This window comes from Ursus arctos, chromosome X (assembly GCF_023065955.2).
Source record: "Ursus arctos isolate Adak ecotype North America chromosome X, UrsArc2.0, whole genome shotgun sequence".
NCBI lineage: Eukaryota > Metazoa > Chordata > Mammalia > Carnivora > Ursidae > Ursus > Ursus arctos.
Genome location: NC_079873.1, coordinates 96806247 through 96823005, shown reverse-complemented (window position 1 = coordinate 96823005; position 16759 = coordinate 96806247). Strand labels below are relative to the sequence as shown.

Genomic DNA, 16759 nt, shown 5'->3' with positions numbered 1-16759 from the left:
GCCAAATTTCATGTGTCTCCTTTTCTCGAAGTTGATAACTAAATGAGGTTTCACGTTGACGTGTTTGCAAAATTTCGATCATCACCATAGGTAATAATAGCTACCATTTACTGGGTGCATTTCTGTTTATCCGACACTGCTAAGCACTTCCACCGTCTCTCATTTAGTTTTTGTTAAGAGTCCAATTAGGCAGATACTTTAACCATTGCCACTTTACAGACGCTCAGAGAGGTTTTTGCCCAAGGTCATGTAGCTGATCGATATCAGAACTGGGACTGAAATCCTTAGGCCTGCCTTGGAAAAACCAGAAGGAAAAGAAAACATACTGTCAGACCGTGTGTCCTGTTTCTGTGTTCAGAAGATATTGGCACTGTACCATGGACTCTTGAACGTCTGCTTGGTGGGGACAACCCCTAAGATAAAGTGATGAGGAAGTTGGGGTTTGGAGGATGCTGACTTTAGATTTGTCAGTGAGGGTAGTTGTTCTATCTTATCTGTTCATCTCGAAGGCCACAGAAAGACTCCTTCACACAATCTCTCCCCCACTGACCAGAGATCCCCCCGCGCTCTCTGCTGTCTTCACTTTCTTTTCACGCCCCTCCTCGTGGGTGATGCACACACATGACCAGGTCCATCCAGTCCCATGGCCATGGCTGCAGGACATGCCCCTGCAGGTGCAGGAGAGACTGGAAGGGAACCTGCAAAAAGAACCTGGCCATTCCTCCCTTTCCCGACAGGGGCCGGCTTTAAGCCAAACAAATGGAAGACCATAAACTGAGCTTTGTTTCACGATTCTAGGATTACATATGCATATTATGAATCCAGGAGAGCCTAAAATGTGTCAGAAAAGACATATGCTCCACTTTCTGTCAGCTTATTAAAACATGAAAATATGGATATATTTTTGGTGGAGCCACTGGCTTCAAGATTTTCCAAAAAGGTTGTCTGTTCAGCGGAAGTTGCCTTTAGGCATTTCGATTTGCTTGTGAACGAAGAGAATGAAGCCATTTTCTGTTTTATTATTTTCCAGAACATGTGCCCAGTAAAACCACCAAACGCACTGGTCCAGCTCTTCTAATCCTTCCCTTCTCTTCAGCAAGGGGCCTAGCCTTGGCAATACGTGGAACAGACGGGGGGCTGGCTATGAGGTTAGGGTTGTAGGGAGCCATCCTCCATCGCCAGTGTTGCAATTCCAGAGGCAGGCCTTCCTTCCTGGGGCCCGAGGCTTCCTGCACTCGCCAAAAACCCCAAGATGTCTGCGTGAGGTTGTGCATCGGTCCTTTCCGCCCCCGTGTCATGTAAATAAGCTTCCTCGCTCCTTTCCTAGGAACAAGTTCTGATTCTGATGGAGGAGAGCCAAAATTAACTCCCTGGAGAGGGGAGCACGGTCGCCTGAAAGGTACAGAAGAGACCACACAGGGCAGCCTAGGATCTTCGTTTTGTGTCTCGGTCCTCACCCCTTGCCCGTGACCCCAGTAAGAGCTTAATAACGATGGCCGACACTGACAGAATGCTAACTAGGTGCCAGGAACTGGTCTAGGTGCCTTCCTGGGATGTGATCTGTGCAACAGTCTCATGAATTCGGTACAAGGATTCTCTCACTCTAAGGGCGAGGAAGTGGAGATGCAACCCAGGGCCTGGGGTCTGTGGCCATTTCTGCTGGCCATGGTATGGCCCCAGCGAGTGTGTCATGGGAGCCACTGGTCTGATAGGCATTTGCAGACTATTCCCATTTAATTGGGTGGCTCGTCGACTTGCTAATGGATGCCAAGAAGGGATAGAACTGGCTGGATCCTTCGGGTGGGTGAGTACACGCGGAATGTGGAAAGGTGCGTGCTCTTTCGGTTCTGTTGGGTAAAGCCTTGCGGACAGCTCTGTAACTCTGTGGGCACAGCTGATGAGCCTGTCTTGTGTCTTAACCACTTAGCTACAGAGTTCTTTCAGCTGTAGGCATTTGCGCAGTCATGCTCAGCGTTTGATTTTAGCTTACGTCATTGTGCCATTCCTCTTTACTCCGGCAAGATAGGGTGCAAAGTATATTACTGCCATTATGTAGATAAAAGCATTGAGACAGAGTGGAAAAGGATTAATATGATAAATCTGTGGCTAGCCTTTAGATTTCTGGAATCCCACATTTTAAGTAGAATTACAGATTAGGAGACTTACCGACTCTACAAAATATGGGGCCAATCCATTTTTCAGAACCTGAAACCTCAGACTTAGGAACTTTAAAGACCTTTCCAGCTTGACATCTAATTTTTTTTGTGTGTGCTACTATCCAGCACTGTGCTAGATAAAAGTGGTGGGATAAAAAAAAATCACTTAGATAAGCCTTCGTGCTTACTCTTGAAAGTTACCATCTTATTGACAAGCCATAATACACTTACATTATTGAAAAGAGTCAAGAAATGAAAGACAACAGCTAGTTTTGGCAAATAATATTGCACAGCTTCCTGCTATCCTGTGTCAAGTGGAAACCAGTTATTTCTTCTCCAGGATTTTCAGGAGGAATACGCCTCTACCAAGAGTTTCCCAAGAGAGGAAGAGACCTGACTAATCTTTAGAGGCCTTTTCTCAGCCTCTCAGAGGTTTACAGTGCTTCTGTGTAATAATTCTGTAGTTTGCTTGTTGAAACCTGGGAATTTTATAGCTGATGCAATTCTTTTGAATTTCTTAAGCAATATAAAGCCCCACTTCAAAGCTCTTTCGCAAAAATTACCAGGCTTACAATGTTTACTGTCGATGGTCTTTGTCTCTGATTTATGTCTGTTAGTCCTTACGGTTTCAGGAATAAGGCTGGTCATTTTAAGATCAGCAAAGTTTGTTTTGGGGGCCTTGACATCATCCCTTTTCTCCCTGGATTCACAGCCCTCCCTCTCTTTTCTTCTGTGTCCCCCTTATCCACTTCTATTTCTCCATACAACTATTTTATATCCTATTCCTACTAGTTCCTCAAAAGGGTGCTTCCTATCTTTGGGGGAATTTATAATTGAAAGGACATCTTTAAAGTTCCCTTCCCCTAGGGTACCTCCCTTTATTCCCATGTTCAGCCAAACCTACGTAGTATAGAAACAAGAAGGAAAATCTATTATAAAAAGGCACTATTTCATGCCCACAGAAATGTCCTTTGGCTCTATCTGTGCTTGGCTCGCTTCGTCGTGTATGGATAACTGAGAACTGACTGCATTGGCTCTCAGGTTATCTCTCATCCTTGTCACATTGTCTACAGACATGTTGAAATTCTTTGCTTTATTTACTCTTTCACTGGGAGCTGTGGAACTTACTATCATGCTCCTCTTGTCTTTCGAGAATTCATGTGGATCTCTAAATGCCCTTGGTTGGTATAAAATAGCACGGTATCTCTACCCTAACTCTTGAGGTTCCTCAAATGTTCATGAATCTGTATGGGCGAGACTCAGGGACCGTCTGCTGCCCTGGAGCGTTGTCCTTCAGCCAGAGACTTAGAACTAAAGTTCCCAGCACTAAAATGTTCATTCTGCTTCCAAGTCGACTTGACTAGGAAGGTGATATCTTTGTAAAAGAAAGTTTTTTAAAGGAAGGTGATATCTTTGGTGAAGAGGTTGGGTCACAGAAAGACTCAAAGTGAGGCTTAGCCCAATGTGTAAGAGGTAGGTGGGCAACGTCCAATGTATGACCTGAGGAGACACAGTCCACCCAGATCCTTCTCCTTCACCAGCTCCTCAAGGCCCCTCAAATCTCCCATTTTGTTTTGGTGAAGGTTCTGTTATTCACTCATTCATGTGTTCAATTTACAAATAATAATAATCATCTAGGCACTATATTATATTCAGCACTTAGCACAGTGCTGGCAGAGATGAGTAAGACAACAATCTTCAATGAGTTCACAGTCTTTTGAGGAGGATAAAAGCATAAACAGACAATAATACTATAGCACGACCAGATCTATACTAGAGGCATATACGAAGTACTATGAGGACACAGGACAGGTAGTCTGGGACACCTAGGCCTGGGAAAGTGAATATTTGAGCAGAGTTTTGAAGGACATGACATTTAGTAGATAGAACATGTGTCTGTAGGTGGGGGGAGTGGGGTGAGAGGGCTAAGTGCCAGAAAGTCGGAACAGTATATGCAAAGGCATGGAGGCAAAGCAAGAAAGGTACAGGACCTGTGGCCTATTGAAAGTAGCATAGTTCCAGATGGCTTGAGTGTGAAGTGCTAGCAGGTAAGAAATGGGAGGAGATGAGGCTAGGAAAACAGGTTGGAGTCGGATCATGGAGGACCTTCTGTGCCCCGCTAAGAAGCTAGGACGTGATGCGAGGAGTAACGGGCCACCCCTGAAAGGGTTTAGGCAGCTGAGTGACATGAAGGGAAGACTGCTGCCTGGTGGCAGTAGGCGGGGTAAGATGAGGGAGATCCATTAGCAGGATGGCGCAGGAGGTGATGGAAGCCTGCACTTCAGTGGTGGTGGGAATGCAGAAGAGGGTCTTGGTGATGAGTGTGAGGAAAGATGAAGAGGGAAGATTCAAGGATGAAGTTTTTGCTTCGGGCAGCCAGGCAGTGCCATTCATGGGGCCTGGGAACACAGGTGGAGGAGAGAATTTTCTAGGAAGATGATAAATTCAGAGAACTCAGCATGCTGAGTTTGAGGTCCCAGTGGGTCATCAAGGTAAAAGTTTTAGGGCGAGATGAGATATGCAGATCTAGACTTGGGGAGATCCTCTGGAAAGCCCGTGTGAAACTGTAATTGTCTTGTCTAGTGAAGCATTCTGAGTCTTTACAGAATTTAGATATAGGCAAGAAGCAAAGCTGCATTATTTTCCTAGAAATCCATATCATTTTTGGTAGGAATGCACTCATTTCACAGAAGCCTTGAGACTAGAAAGGGCTGCGTGGGGCTATGGTTTAAGAATTTGAAGCGTGCTGGCAATAAAGGCCTTAGGGGGGAGGGGGGACTGCTGAAAATTCCAGCAAGCCTCGTTAGAAGAAAACCTATCAAATCTATCATGGATGGTTTTAAGATCTACTGGACATCCTAATCTCCCAACTTGGCCTTGTTTCCTTTTCTCCTCTTCCCAGCAGGATCTAGGAATGGTTAAGGGCTGGGCACTAAGGGGTGAGCAAGAAGGAAATGTGAGCATGCTGAAGTTGTCTGGCTAATTTCCAAAGCCAATGTGGGTGAATATTTAGGTCTCTGTAACCTCCCTAAGTGTGGTCATTTGAAAAGGAGTTCTGGTTTCCTTATAGGGAAAAGAAGAGAAAGCAATGGAAGTGCTATGAATGCCCACAGAATTTTAGAACCTAAAAGAATCACTGTAGGTTCTTCTTACTTATTTATATGTCTTTGCTCCCCTTTGAAACTATGAGCTGCTTAAGGGTAGGCACTCTGTTCCATTCGCTTCTATAACCCTAGTAATGCCCTTGACACACAACGGCCACACTGGACAATTATTGGTTGAAGAATGATTGAGTCCACTCCCCCATTTTGCAGATGCGGGATCTGAGGACCAGACAGGCTCTGTGACTTGTCCAGGATCACACATGCTACTTAGTGGCAGAGTTGGGCATGGGAATAATTCTGGTTTGATGATGGTTTTCTTCAACATCCTTAGCTGGGCCGATCACCTCCCACAATAGGGCGCTGTTCTTGCTGTGTGGCTGGAGGCTCTGATTCTGCGAGAGTAGACAGAATGGTCCTGAAGAATGTTTCCCTATTTCTCGGCTTTCCTCTCCACCTCCTAGATGCATAGTGGACTCTTGAGATTATCTTTAAAAACCTGAGGCACAGAATGCCAGCACTCTGTGTGACCATTTGCCTACGAGAAGGCAAATATGGCGACCTCAGCTTTGAGAAATCTCCAAACATCTCTTCCCCTTAATAACTCACTGTAGGTCTATCATCCATGAATTCACCTAAGCTTTTATTGGGGAGAGGGAGAAGTTATTTTTATTTTCAGTCTCATCCACCACTTGGTGTAATGAGTTCCATATGTTTCCTCCATTTTCTACCTGCTGTGAGAAGTAGGGCTGCCTTTACTTGTCCTAAACTCACCTCTATGGGCTATATGCTGGAAAGACACACGTGCACACACACACAGAGTCGCTCTCTCCCTCTCTGTCTCTCACACACACTCTTACACACATGATTTAGGAGGGAAAATGACCCCACTATTAATTGTTATCTTTGTTTACAAGCATGTTAAAAATTCAAATGTAAGGGAGCCGAAGTAATGCAATTGAGAACAAACACAGTGGCAGCTCATTACCCCAAAGAGAAGGATGTAAATCCTTGACAAAACGGAGGCCCGTTGACACAGGAATTGGTGGAAATAAATGCGAAGGCTGCTACGGTGTCAGCGGCTGGCCAAGCACTGCCAGCCGGCAGTGGAGTTGAAGCGCCCTCTAAAAGTTCCGTGTGGCCCAGGAACATAACCTGTCAGCCTCCTTGCCTGACATGATCTTAATTAGCCTCTCTTCTACTGCCGAGAAAGCCCGCTGAGGCAGTTAGCACCAGAGAATTAATCAGATCGTTTGTGGAGTCGACAAAGCAGGAGAGCAGCCGACACTGGCAACTTATTGACGGGAAAGGATCCAGGGAGATGGGGAGGGATGTAGTCTCTGTTAGGGCCCCCACTTTCCCCCTGAATGAAGGTGCTCCATAGAGACTGGGGAAGGGGGTAAGCCTGGGGGGAGGGGGAGGGGAAGAGGGGAGGGTGGGGTGGAGCGAGCCATGCTCCACCTTAACCTCCCACTCATATCCTGTCTTCCTTGCTTCTGTCCACTTTTCTGCTAAGGCGTCATGTGTAGCGGTGCTGATGCCAAGCAGTGTGTTTGACTGCAAGAGAGAGGGAGAGAGCATCGTTGATTTTGTTGCAAACTGCACTTTTGCTACGGGATTAGTCGGGGGAGGGGGGGAATGGAATTTTGCCAGTATTTTCCTCCCTCCTTTTATTTACTGCCTATTTTCAAACAGCTCTGTAATTGCTTTCCATTTAGTAAAAGGAACATTGTTCCTTTTTTGGGGTTTTCTTTTAATTGTGTTTCTTGCCCTGAGCTCTGATGTTTGGGAGCATTGCTGGGAATGCCATGTTGTTTTGGTTCTAGAGACCAACTTGGACTTACCGATCAAGGCAAGGTCATCGCTAGTTGGGTGGTGGGCTTAGAAAAATGTCTAACTTCTTCTGTTGAGCCTTCCCTGAGGGGTCCCGCTTGCCTATTGTGAACTCTCTCTTACTTGGATTCCACAGGACTTCAAATCTGTGCTACACAATCTAGCTCTTGCCTTATGCTGTTTTACACTTATCTTTATTTCATGCGCATTAGTCTTATCCTGTCTCACTGACCATAATAGAAGCTCTTCAAAGCCGAAGGCTCTATCTCCTGTTGAGCCTACTAGCTCTTAACACCCATCTATGCACAGTAGGAGACCCTCAGTAAATGCCCGATTGGTTCACTGACAACCCCTTGAGGAGTTCCTGCGACCATCTATCTGTCTTTTGACCCTGCTGCTACCTTGGCGCTATTGATATTTTGTTCCAGGTAATTCTTTTGAGGGTGGGCACTGTCCTGTGTGCTGTGGGACGTTAGCCGCATTCCTGGCCTCTTGCACTACTGGAAAGTCTCCAGACATCGCCAAATGTCCCTGTGGGGGCCAAATCACCTGCCCTCCCCACCGAGGACCACTATTCCATAATGATAATAAAATAATAAGAGGTGAAATTTATTGAGCACATGACTACGTCCAGCTTGGTGCTAAAGACAGTACATGCATTCTTTTGTTTAACCTCCACCACACTCCTGCCCTGGCTTTAACTGTCTTCTAAAGGGGCTCCAGGGGACGAATCTTAAAGCCACAGCTGTAGGTCTACACCACAGTCTCTCTCTTCCTGCAAGGAACATTTAGAAAGCCTTCTCAAGGACCTCTTGGGGTCCACTCTGAATTTACAGAACATATCCGTGCACCCTCGATAGTGTCAGGACCACCCACTCATCGAAAACGAGATATTCAGCTTAGTGAGGGTTAATTCCTCAAGGAGCTGGGTGAAAAGCAAGGGAAGGTCAGGCAAAAGCAACCCTGCCAGCTGTCACCTCCTTTTTTCAGAGATGTGAGTCCCATTCCGAACAGCTAATACATGGTAGGGGGGCTGGAGATTGATTTCTTTTGCTCTTATGATGGCATTTTAGCTCAGGAAGCAGAATTTCTAGCTAGCCCACTGAAGTGTCATTCGTGCCCTAAATCCTGACCAGCTGTCTTGCAAACCATGCAACCGGTCACAGGAGGGACAGGGCAAAAGAAGGTGGATAAACCGGTGCAAATTTGTCCTTCTGCGTGCATGTTGGGGGGGGGGGTGACGACTTGAAGCACATCTCCCAGTGGTCACACCATCTCTGAATATGAAGGACAACCCAAGAGAGAAAATCTGACAGTTTAGTTTACTGTGTCTCTGGAGAGGAATGGATCTCCGGCTGTGAAGTCAATTCAACCTCAAATTCATGGCTGCCAAGGAGTTAATGATACATTAAAATTAGTCATGTTGTCTGATGGAGAAATAGTCTACTTATGGAAAATACCTTTATAGGAAAACTGCCTTTCTGAGGCTGAGCTCGAAATATTACAGTAAACAGGATCTAATCACAGTGAAGCCTTTTTTCAGCTTTGCGTGACAGCTGTAAAATATGACAGTATTTATTAATAGTCGCTGCAGTCTAATCTGTAGCACTGGAGAGCTACAGCAAAATATGTTAAGCCACGAGAACAATTTCCACAGTAACTAATATTCAGCTTTTGAAAGGGTAGTTTAATGTCTCGCAATTTTTTTCCCCCTACTGATGGTCCAACCCCAAGAACAAGCTACTAAGCTAATAACCTTTGTGGAGAGGAAGTGTTTAAATGATAATTTATTTCAAGAGCTGACAACAAATTGCTCTGCACTTTCTCTTTTTATGCCCCAAAGCAGTCAAGGATGTGCAAATCGAAGTATTAAAAAATATGACAGCTTCGGTATTTTCATTTTCAATGAAATTCTCATTACAGACATATGTGCAGTCTTTTATTCACAATCCAGTCCAAATAGTCATTCACTGTTATTATTGCGCACGCTCTCAAGATGCTCTCATAGTTGAGGACTCATCACAATAGATTAGGCAGGCCGCAGAAGCTACCGAATGTCTCAGGTACTGTCAACCCTGATTATTGCCGCTCAAACAGGGGAATTTAGTATTTGTCTCTCACAGCATAATGTACTCTCTGGGCCTTCCTAATTTATTCAGATGTAAAAAGTAGCTTGAATTTCAATAAAAACTCTCTTGGCTTTGCTTTTCCCAGAAGGCAAATGGACATGACTAGAATTGGAGCCATCTGTTACCTTCGCACATCCTTTACTCAGTTCTTAAAGTGGAGGAGAAAAAAAAATCCACGATAGTCTGTCCTTTTTCTTTTCTTTTCTTTTCTTTTCTTTTCTTTTCTTTTCTTTTCTTTTCTTTTCTTCCTTTCCTTTCCTTTCCTTTCCTTTCCTTTCCTCCTTCTCCTTCTCCTTCTTCTTCCTTTTTTTACATCAAGGTACCTGCTACTTTTTTTTCAAGTTCCTGCCAAGTAGCCATGGTAGAACCTATCGTCTGTCTCTCCTTGCTTTCTTCTTCTCCAACCAAAATGGCGCCATGGTGATGAGGACCTGCAGGTTCAGCTCTTTCTCTGCTCGGAACTGTTTCCGCCCCAGAGAGGAATCTCTGAGTTCACTTCACCTCAGAGCCGGGTCCCCACCACAGCAATCCATGAGTTTGCACCACAGGAAACCCCCCTACCCTGTCTGGCTGCATTTGCTACTTTTGCTACTCATTGGCCCCTTAACCTGGATTTTTGATCTGCTGCCTATCTGGATTCCTGGACCTCTGGGACCACAACTTCTTTTGTTCACTTGTGGACAACAGGCTTTACGAAGGGAATCGACCCCGGCAGTAAATCCACAGGAGGACACCTAGGATAGGGAGGGTTGAGGTACCAAATCCTTTGAAGAATGGCTGAAGGAAGGACTAAGGGAAGAGGTAGAAGTTTTCAAATGCTAGAAGTGTGGGAGACAGTATGTTGGGGCAGTGAATGCGGCAGACCTGGGTTGAAATCCTGGTTTTGCTACTTCAGCACACCGAGCTGTGTGATCCTAGGAGCCATAATGTAGCCTTTTCATGCCTTAGTTTCCTCAGTTGTAAAGATGTGGGGATGCCATGTGGATTCAGTATGGTAATCCAGAAACTCATAGCCTAGTGCGCGGTGAGTGCTTGTAAGAGATGGCAGCTGCTCTTATCAAACTGCTTTATCTTAGGATAAAAAGATGCCAATAATAGGGATTTATTGATTTGTGCTACTGATTGGTACTGGGATGTGTACGCGTGTGCGCGCATGCCCGTGTGTGTGTGTGTGTGTGTGTGTGTGTGTAAAAAGGGAGAGGGAAGGAGGAAGGAGGAGGGAGGGAGAGCAAGAGACAGAAACAGAGACAGAAACATAGAGGGGAGACAGATTCTGTGCTTTATTTGGGAACGTAGAACTGGATGGGAGGGACGAAGCCAGGTTGCGTAAATAGGTGGTAAATAACAGCATGCAGGAAGGTGTGTGACATTGAATCCAGTCAAACTGAGAACACTCCTCTGAGGAAAGGCCCCCTTCTCCTCGTCTGGGGGGAATCTCTTTACCTCTGAAGCCCTCGGGCTCTTCCAACATTTTCCCATCTTCCTCGCTATCTGGCAACACTTTTAATCTTTTCGCAAGGTGTCTGCTCTAATGAACGCACGTGTCATTACTGGATGAGGGAACAGTTGGGTTAAAAATTATTTTTTTCCAGGCCCCTGAGATAAATCACTGTTTCAGCAACAGGATTGTGAACTCTTCAAAGGCAGGAGCTAACTCTGCCTCTCTTAAATACTACCAGTGGCTTGGCACAGGCTAGCGCTAGAGAATGCCCAATAATTGCTTGGTGACTGATGGACTACCTGTTGCCACCACCCATGTTTCTGCCCCAACTTTCTAGAGCAAATAGAAAGGTCCTTTAGAAGGTTGTTGACTTCCAGAGAGTGACTTGGGAACTGAGTAGGGAGTTTCAGGTTGAGAATGGGAAACAGCAGTTTATTGAACACTGGCAAGAAGGTAGGGACTAGTTGCCTCAAAGGGCACTTAGAACTATTATCTCATTATCTAAGCTGAGAGCCACAGCCTGGGCCAGAACCTTTCATCTCTGTGGGCTGTGCCCATTGAAGGCAAGGAGAGATGTCAGGGGCACGAGAGAGTCTGGCTGCAGTTCTCAAGTATGTTGCTGTTCTGGGGGAAATGTTAGCACCACAGAGAACTAGGTCACTTGTACCCAAAAGCCAGGCCTAACAGAAAACTGGAAAAGGTGGCCACCTCCCTGGCATGGCTTTACGACTTTCTGCGTCGGCAAAAGGCCCCCCAACTGGACTTGTGGTGCCTGGGATCCCAGCTTCAGAAAGCCATGCTTTGGACTAGGGTTCCATGCCACAGAAGGCCCTTACCTGACTAGAAATTTCTTCCCTGGATACACTAACACATCACGTCATTAACAGCCATAGAGAAATTAGCGTGAGTACACTGGTCAGCTGAACTGTTGTCACTTGCAGAGAAAGTCTATTAATCAGTGGAGACGAGATGTGGGACAGGAAAGTTTCTGTGGAGGCGTAGAGGCAGGTTGGGAGGGATTAAGGCTTTGCTCCCGCCAGGGAGGGCAGGTGTAGAGAAGTGACATAGTGGGAAGCCCTGGGTAAATAAAATAAGAGGTGTCGGTGATGGGGAGAGGGTATAGAGGGGCAGATATCTTACTTAGTCAACCTCATAATTTTTCCAAGAAATGAATTTCTCTGTATGTAGCACCAAGAGCAGAATTTTCAACTTTGTATTAATGAAACGACATGGTATTTTGGTAACAAAGCAAAGTGAAGACTGCAAACACAAAACCAGACCTTTCTCGGCAGACAGAAACCCACGTGCAGCCAACAAAGCCTTGAAATCCATTCGCTGTTTCATAACGTCAGGGGAAATGTTACCCTGACTGCGCCACAAATCTTTTAAATGACCTCAGCTGTGTAACCCATTTCTCAGCTTCTCACTTACCCTGCCCTTATACAGTAGACTCACATCATTTATATATTTAGCTTATTTGAATGTAATTAGAGGTGTTCCCTTCTGTCTCTGTCTTCCATTTCTCTCTTATGTAATTTAAAATATTCTAAAATTCGATTTCATAGTTGTAATTTCTCCCCATAATTTTTATTATGAAAGCAATAGACGATTATTGTAGAAAATGAAGAAATACACAATAGATACTTTATTGAATATTTTAAAGAACTGTACCTCATGGTTTGATTTACAAACTGGGTTCTCTCTCTCCCCTCTTTCTTCCCTTCCCTTCTTCTTTCTCCCTTCCCTTCCCACCCTCCCTCCCACCTTCCCTTCCTCCCTTCCTTCTTACTTTCCTTCCTTCCCTCCTTTGTCTTTCTCTCTCAGTCCAACAACGAAAAAGGACATGGGCTTACTGTTGATGAATCAGTAATGGCATTGGGAAAACACTAAATACGTCCCCAGCTTTGTACCAGTGTAGGCACAAAGTATAAATCTAGGGGCTAACCAATTGTTTATTATCATACTGGAGAGAAGGGCTTGGAAAGGTATATGGCAGACCCAGGGAAATAACAATGGAGAACGCTTACATTAAATGCCAAGTGAGTGGCATGGACAAAAGCGTTCTGTGGATGTTCAGAGGTGGGCAGGATCTCTGCTCCTCAAAACTGATTCTCCTCCTGCCCAGTCACCTCAGTAAACAGCATTACCATTTTACCCAATCTCTCAAGCCAAAAGCCTAGCAGTTATCCACGAAGCCTTCCTCTCCCTCACATCCCACAGTCAACCTGTCCTCAAGTTCTGTTGTTTGTGTCCAAAATGTATTTCAACTCCATCCACTTTTCTCCATCTTCAGCCTAGTCTAAGCTCCCGTTATTTCTCACCTAGATAACCATGGTGGCTTTTTAATTGGTTTCCCTTCTTAATTCTTGCACCACATTTCATTCTCTACAGAAACTTAGATCATGTGACTCCCCTGTTCAGAATCCTCCAAAGACTTCCTACTGAAGTTAGAATAAAATTCATGCTCCTTCTGTCCATTCTCCATGGCTATGCTCTGCCTCCTGTTTACCTCTACAGTCTCATCTCAGGCCCCTCTCAACCTCCTCACTCCCCTTTGCCCACACTTGTCTTCTTTTGGTTCCTGAAACATGACAAACTCTTCCTTGCCACAGGGCCTTTGCACTTGCTATTTCCACTGCTTGCAACACTTTCCCTCTATTCTTCACATGACTCTCTCCTAATCCTTTAGTTCTCAGCTTAAATGCCCCTTCTCAATGAGGCTATCACTGAGAATCTTTTTAAAATTAGGTCCTATCCATTAGGATAGGTGCAGAAACCATGTCTATCTTGTTCACCATTTTAACCCTAGCACTGAGTGACTGAATGACTGAATGAATGACTATGTGCTGTAGTGGCCAGGGAAGGCTACCTCGGAGAGGTAGAGTTTGAGGTGGGTTTTGAAAAATGGAAGCACTGACAGGATTTTCATAATCAAGATGGAGAGAATTCTAGGTAGTAGTAGAAGTGAAGTTGCTGAGACCAAGCATAGTTCCGGCACATTTGGGCAACAGTGGAAAATGGGAGCTGCCTGCAGTGGAAGGTTATCATGAGGTAACATAGGGACAACAGGTTTGTTAGTTGGCTGAGGCATAACTATGTTGAGCCTTGAAGAATAGACCACTCCCCCCCCCAGTGTAGGCAATAAAAGCCATTGGAAATACTGGAACAGGGTCATGGTTCAGTGTTTCAAGAAGGCTTTCTAAGGAGGAAGTTAGTGTAAAAGTTTATAGAAAGTAGTTTTTGGGCAGACCAGATCAGTCCTACTGGCTAAATGGCTATAGAGAAAAAAATATGAATACACATGAATAAGAAAGGTTTCTTTTGGCTCCAAGACCACAGAATTGTCCAAACTATTTAGTGAGATGATTTGAGAAAAGAGTCAAGGATAAGAAATAGACCTAGTTGGACTTATGCTTCCTTTCCTCCAATTGACAGCTCATGGGCAAAGAAGGGCCATGGGAGATGAGGAGAAAACACATGAACTGTATCTTTTGCTTTTGAATAAATGAGAGGTTACAGTATTAGTATAACTGATATTTAGTTTACAAAAGGTTTCAGGAGAGAAGCTGCCTGATTTACAACCTTCCGTTCTGAAATTTAGATTGTTTCGCACTGGAGTACACCATATACAGTACATGGAAATAGGCTAATTCATCCTCAGTGTTTGAAGGAAATGAAATGCGTTAGAATTTAGCAAATTGTGACTCTGAATGTTGAAACCCTTTTTGGTACCGTTTTCAGGCAAGGCTGTGCGTGAACATACAGCACTCCTTCCTGATTCTGCCCTTGGTTCATCTCTTTTCCCCTTCTCCAAACCACACCTCCTTCTCCTCTTGCAATCTACAGCTAGATCATCTGGCCAGCCTTCTCCGAAACTCTACCTTCCTGGGATGCTACCTTTTCACAATTCTTAGAGCAATCAGAGTCTGTAGTGTAGCATTCGACTTGATAGTGTTCCATGTTGTTCACGAATTGTTTCATGAGTGTCCTCTTCTGTCCACCCCCATTGGAACTGTATTATATAAGCATCTCTCACAAGACTGGAACATATCATTGGGGGGTGGTAACAACTTGTAGAATTGTTTGACTAATTAACTGGTAAAATATAAGTTAGGGTTAGTAGCAAGATACAAAGTATCCTGTGTCTAGGATATTATCTCAAAAATTCATAGAATGTTACATTAAGAAGAGAGGCACCTTAGGGGAGGAGACAAGGCCAAGGGAGATCAGTGCATTAGTCAAGGTCAGAGAGCTTGTTAAATGGCAGAGCTTGAACTAGAACTCAGGTCTCTTGCTTTGGGTTCATGAAATCTGATACCACTCAGGCAGACAGGCCTCCCATTTGTTCCTTCCTTCTCTGAGTCTGAAAGAACCACCCCCAGCCTATAACCAAAGTTACAGGCAAACAAATGATAAATTAACATTGTTTTTTGGAATCTTTTGGTGATAGGATCCCTTGGTTTGCAATATGTAATTAATGAATACACCTAACTGGTGTACTATTTAAGATCAGACCCTTAATTTCTGAGACTGTTTCAATAGAACGTGTCCTCAATTTATTACCTCACTATCAGAAAAAACATCCACTCCCAAAGCCCAGGTTAGCTACTCTCCACTCATGAGTCCCATCAGATGATTGTGGAGGCCTGGCAAGCTGAAGACTTACTGTGATCCAGTAGAACAAGCCCTGGAAGCAGGAGATCCTGACACCAGCCCCAGCTCCGTGGTTAAATGGCCCAGTGAAAAAGCACTTCTTTGGGCTTTAGCTTTCTAATCTTTGAAATGGGGATAATAACACTCTCTGATAGGATTAATTTTCTGAAACTTTCCAGCTTGGGCCTCTCTCTGTTTTGGACAAAGATGCTTTTACTTTGTGCATTTTAGACCCCCTAAATTATTTTGGCGGGGAGAGAGTTCTTTTTTCAACAACAGTGACGCAACCAGGAGAGTCCCAAACCCTTCCGTGGCTGGGGGTGGGAGGACCTATTTAGTTTGAAAAATTAGATTCTAAAATTACCATTGCATTGATTTTCTTTGGTCTTAATTTAAATTCATCTTGAATTTAAATAAGTTTTAAAAGAGTATTAGATTGTATTTATTGAAAGAGAAGGGAACAAACATGATTTGAGGAGTGCTGAACACCACAGTTACACGAATATCCAACGAGGAGAGCAGATGCCTCTTCTTACCTCTTTCTGTGTCATAGAGGTACACGAACTTCTCCCACTTGTAGTGGCCCAGCAGGCTCAGAATGGCGCCTTTCAAGGCTGGGCGCATCTGGATGACAAACTGCACGTCGGCGTCGGTGGGGAAGCTGGGCGTCACAAAGGATGTGTGCAGGGCCCCACAGAAGGAGGTCAGAGTGTTCATTGACATCTGGTCATAGAATCCAAAGATGGCGTACACTCCTCTCGAGAACTGGGAGCAGACTGCAATGAGAAAGAGAGCAAGACATTTCAATAGCCCCATGGTCCCTTTCTGCAGCTTGTAGGGTTGGAAAGACAATGGATAGTTAGGCTTTGGCTCTAACGGACATGCCTCAAAGGAAAACCAAGATCTCTGAAATCTGTAGAAGCCCTTGAAAGCCCAGTTGCCCATCAAGAGAAGTGTAAGGAAGGGAAGAATTTGTTTGATAGAGTTGCAGGTTTTCTATGTCTACCATGAGCAAGAAACTAAGAAAATGTGGGAAGGAAAGAGGTGAAGATTGCCTTGCCCTCTTTCTGCAATCCTCCCAGGTCACGCACAAGGTACTTGGTGTTCTTGTACCTCCACCATAGCCGCCCAGCAGGCTCTTAGTGTACCCATGCCCCTATCAAGGTACAACGGTCTTGTGTCTCACCTTTTCAGTGCTTTTCCCACTAGGTGACAATAAGGACTGATGATTTAGTCAGACAAATTGCTAATGTGTCTGCTAGGAAGTGTGTTACTCCTCTTAGGTTATATATTGCTTTAACCGTAGTTATGTCATGATTAGCCCTTGATGGAGGGTACTAACGAAGATTTCAGATTCTGGGCAGGCCATTGGAAAGACTGGCCTTTCCGTGCCCAGGGAGTCACGTGAGGTAGGTGTCATTGGCAAAGTTCTATTTTGCTCCTTTT

The 16759-nt window shown here is 44.7% G+C and overlaps 1 protein-coding gene across 3 annotated transcripts in view; it reads right to left on the bottom strand.

Annotated features, from left to right (window-relative positions):
- GRIA3 (glutamate ionotropic receptor AMPA type subunit 3) overlaps positions 1 to 16759 on the bottom strand; it is a 273921-nt gene that overhangs the window by 187630 nt on the left and 69532 nt on the right. For all 3 annotated transcript variants that reach the window (XM_057314146.1, XM_026520521.4, XM_048213511.2), the window contains one exon: positions 15850 to 16089. In XM_057314146.1, the coding sequence (XP_057170129.1) occupies positions 15850 to 16089 (240 nt within the window). The remainder of the gene's footprint in view (positions 1 to 15849; positions 16090 to 16759) is intronic.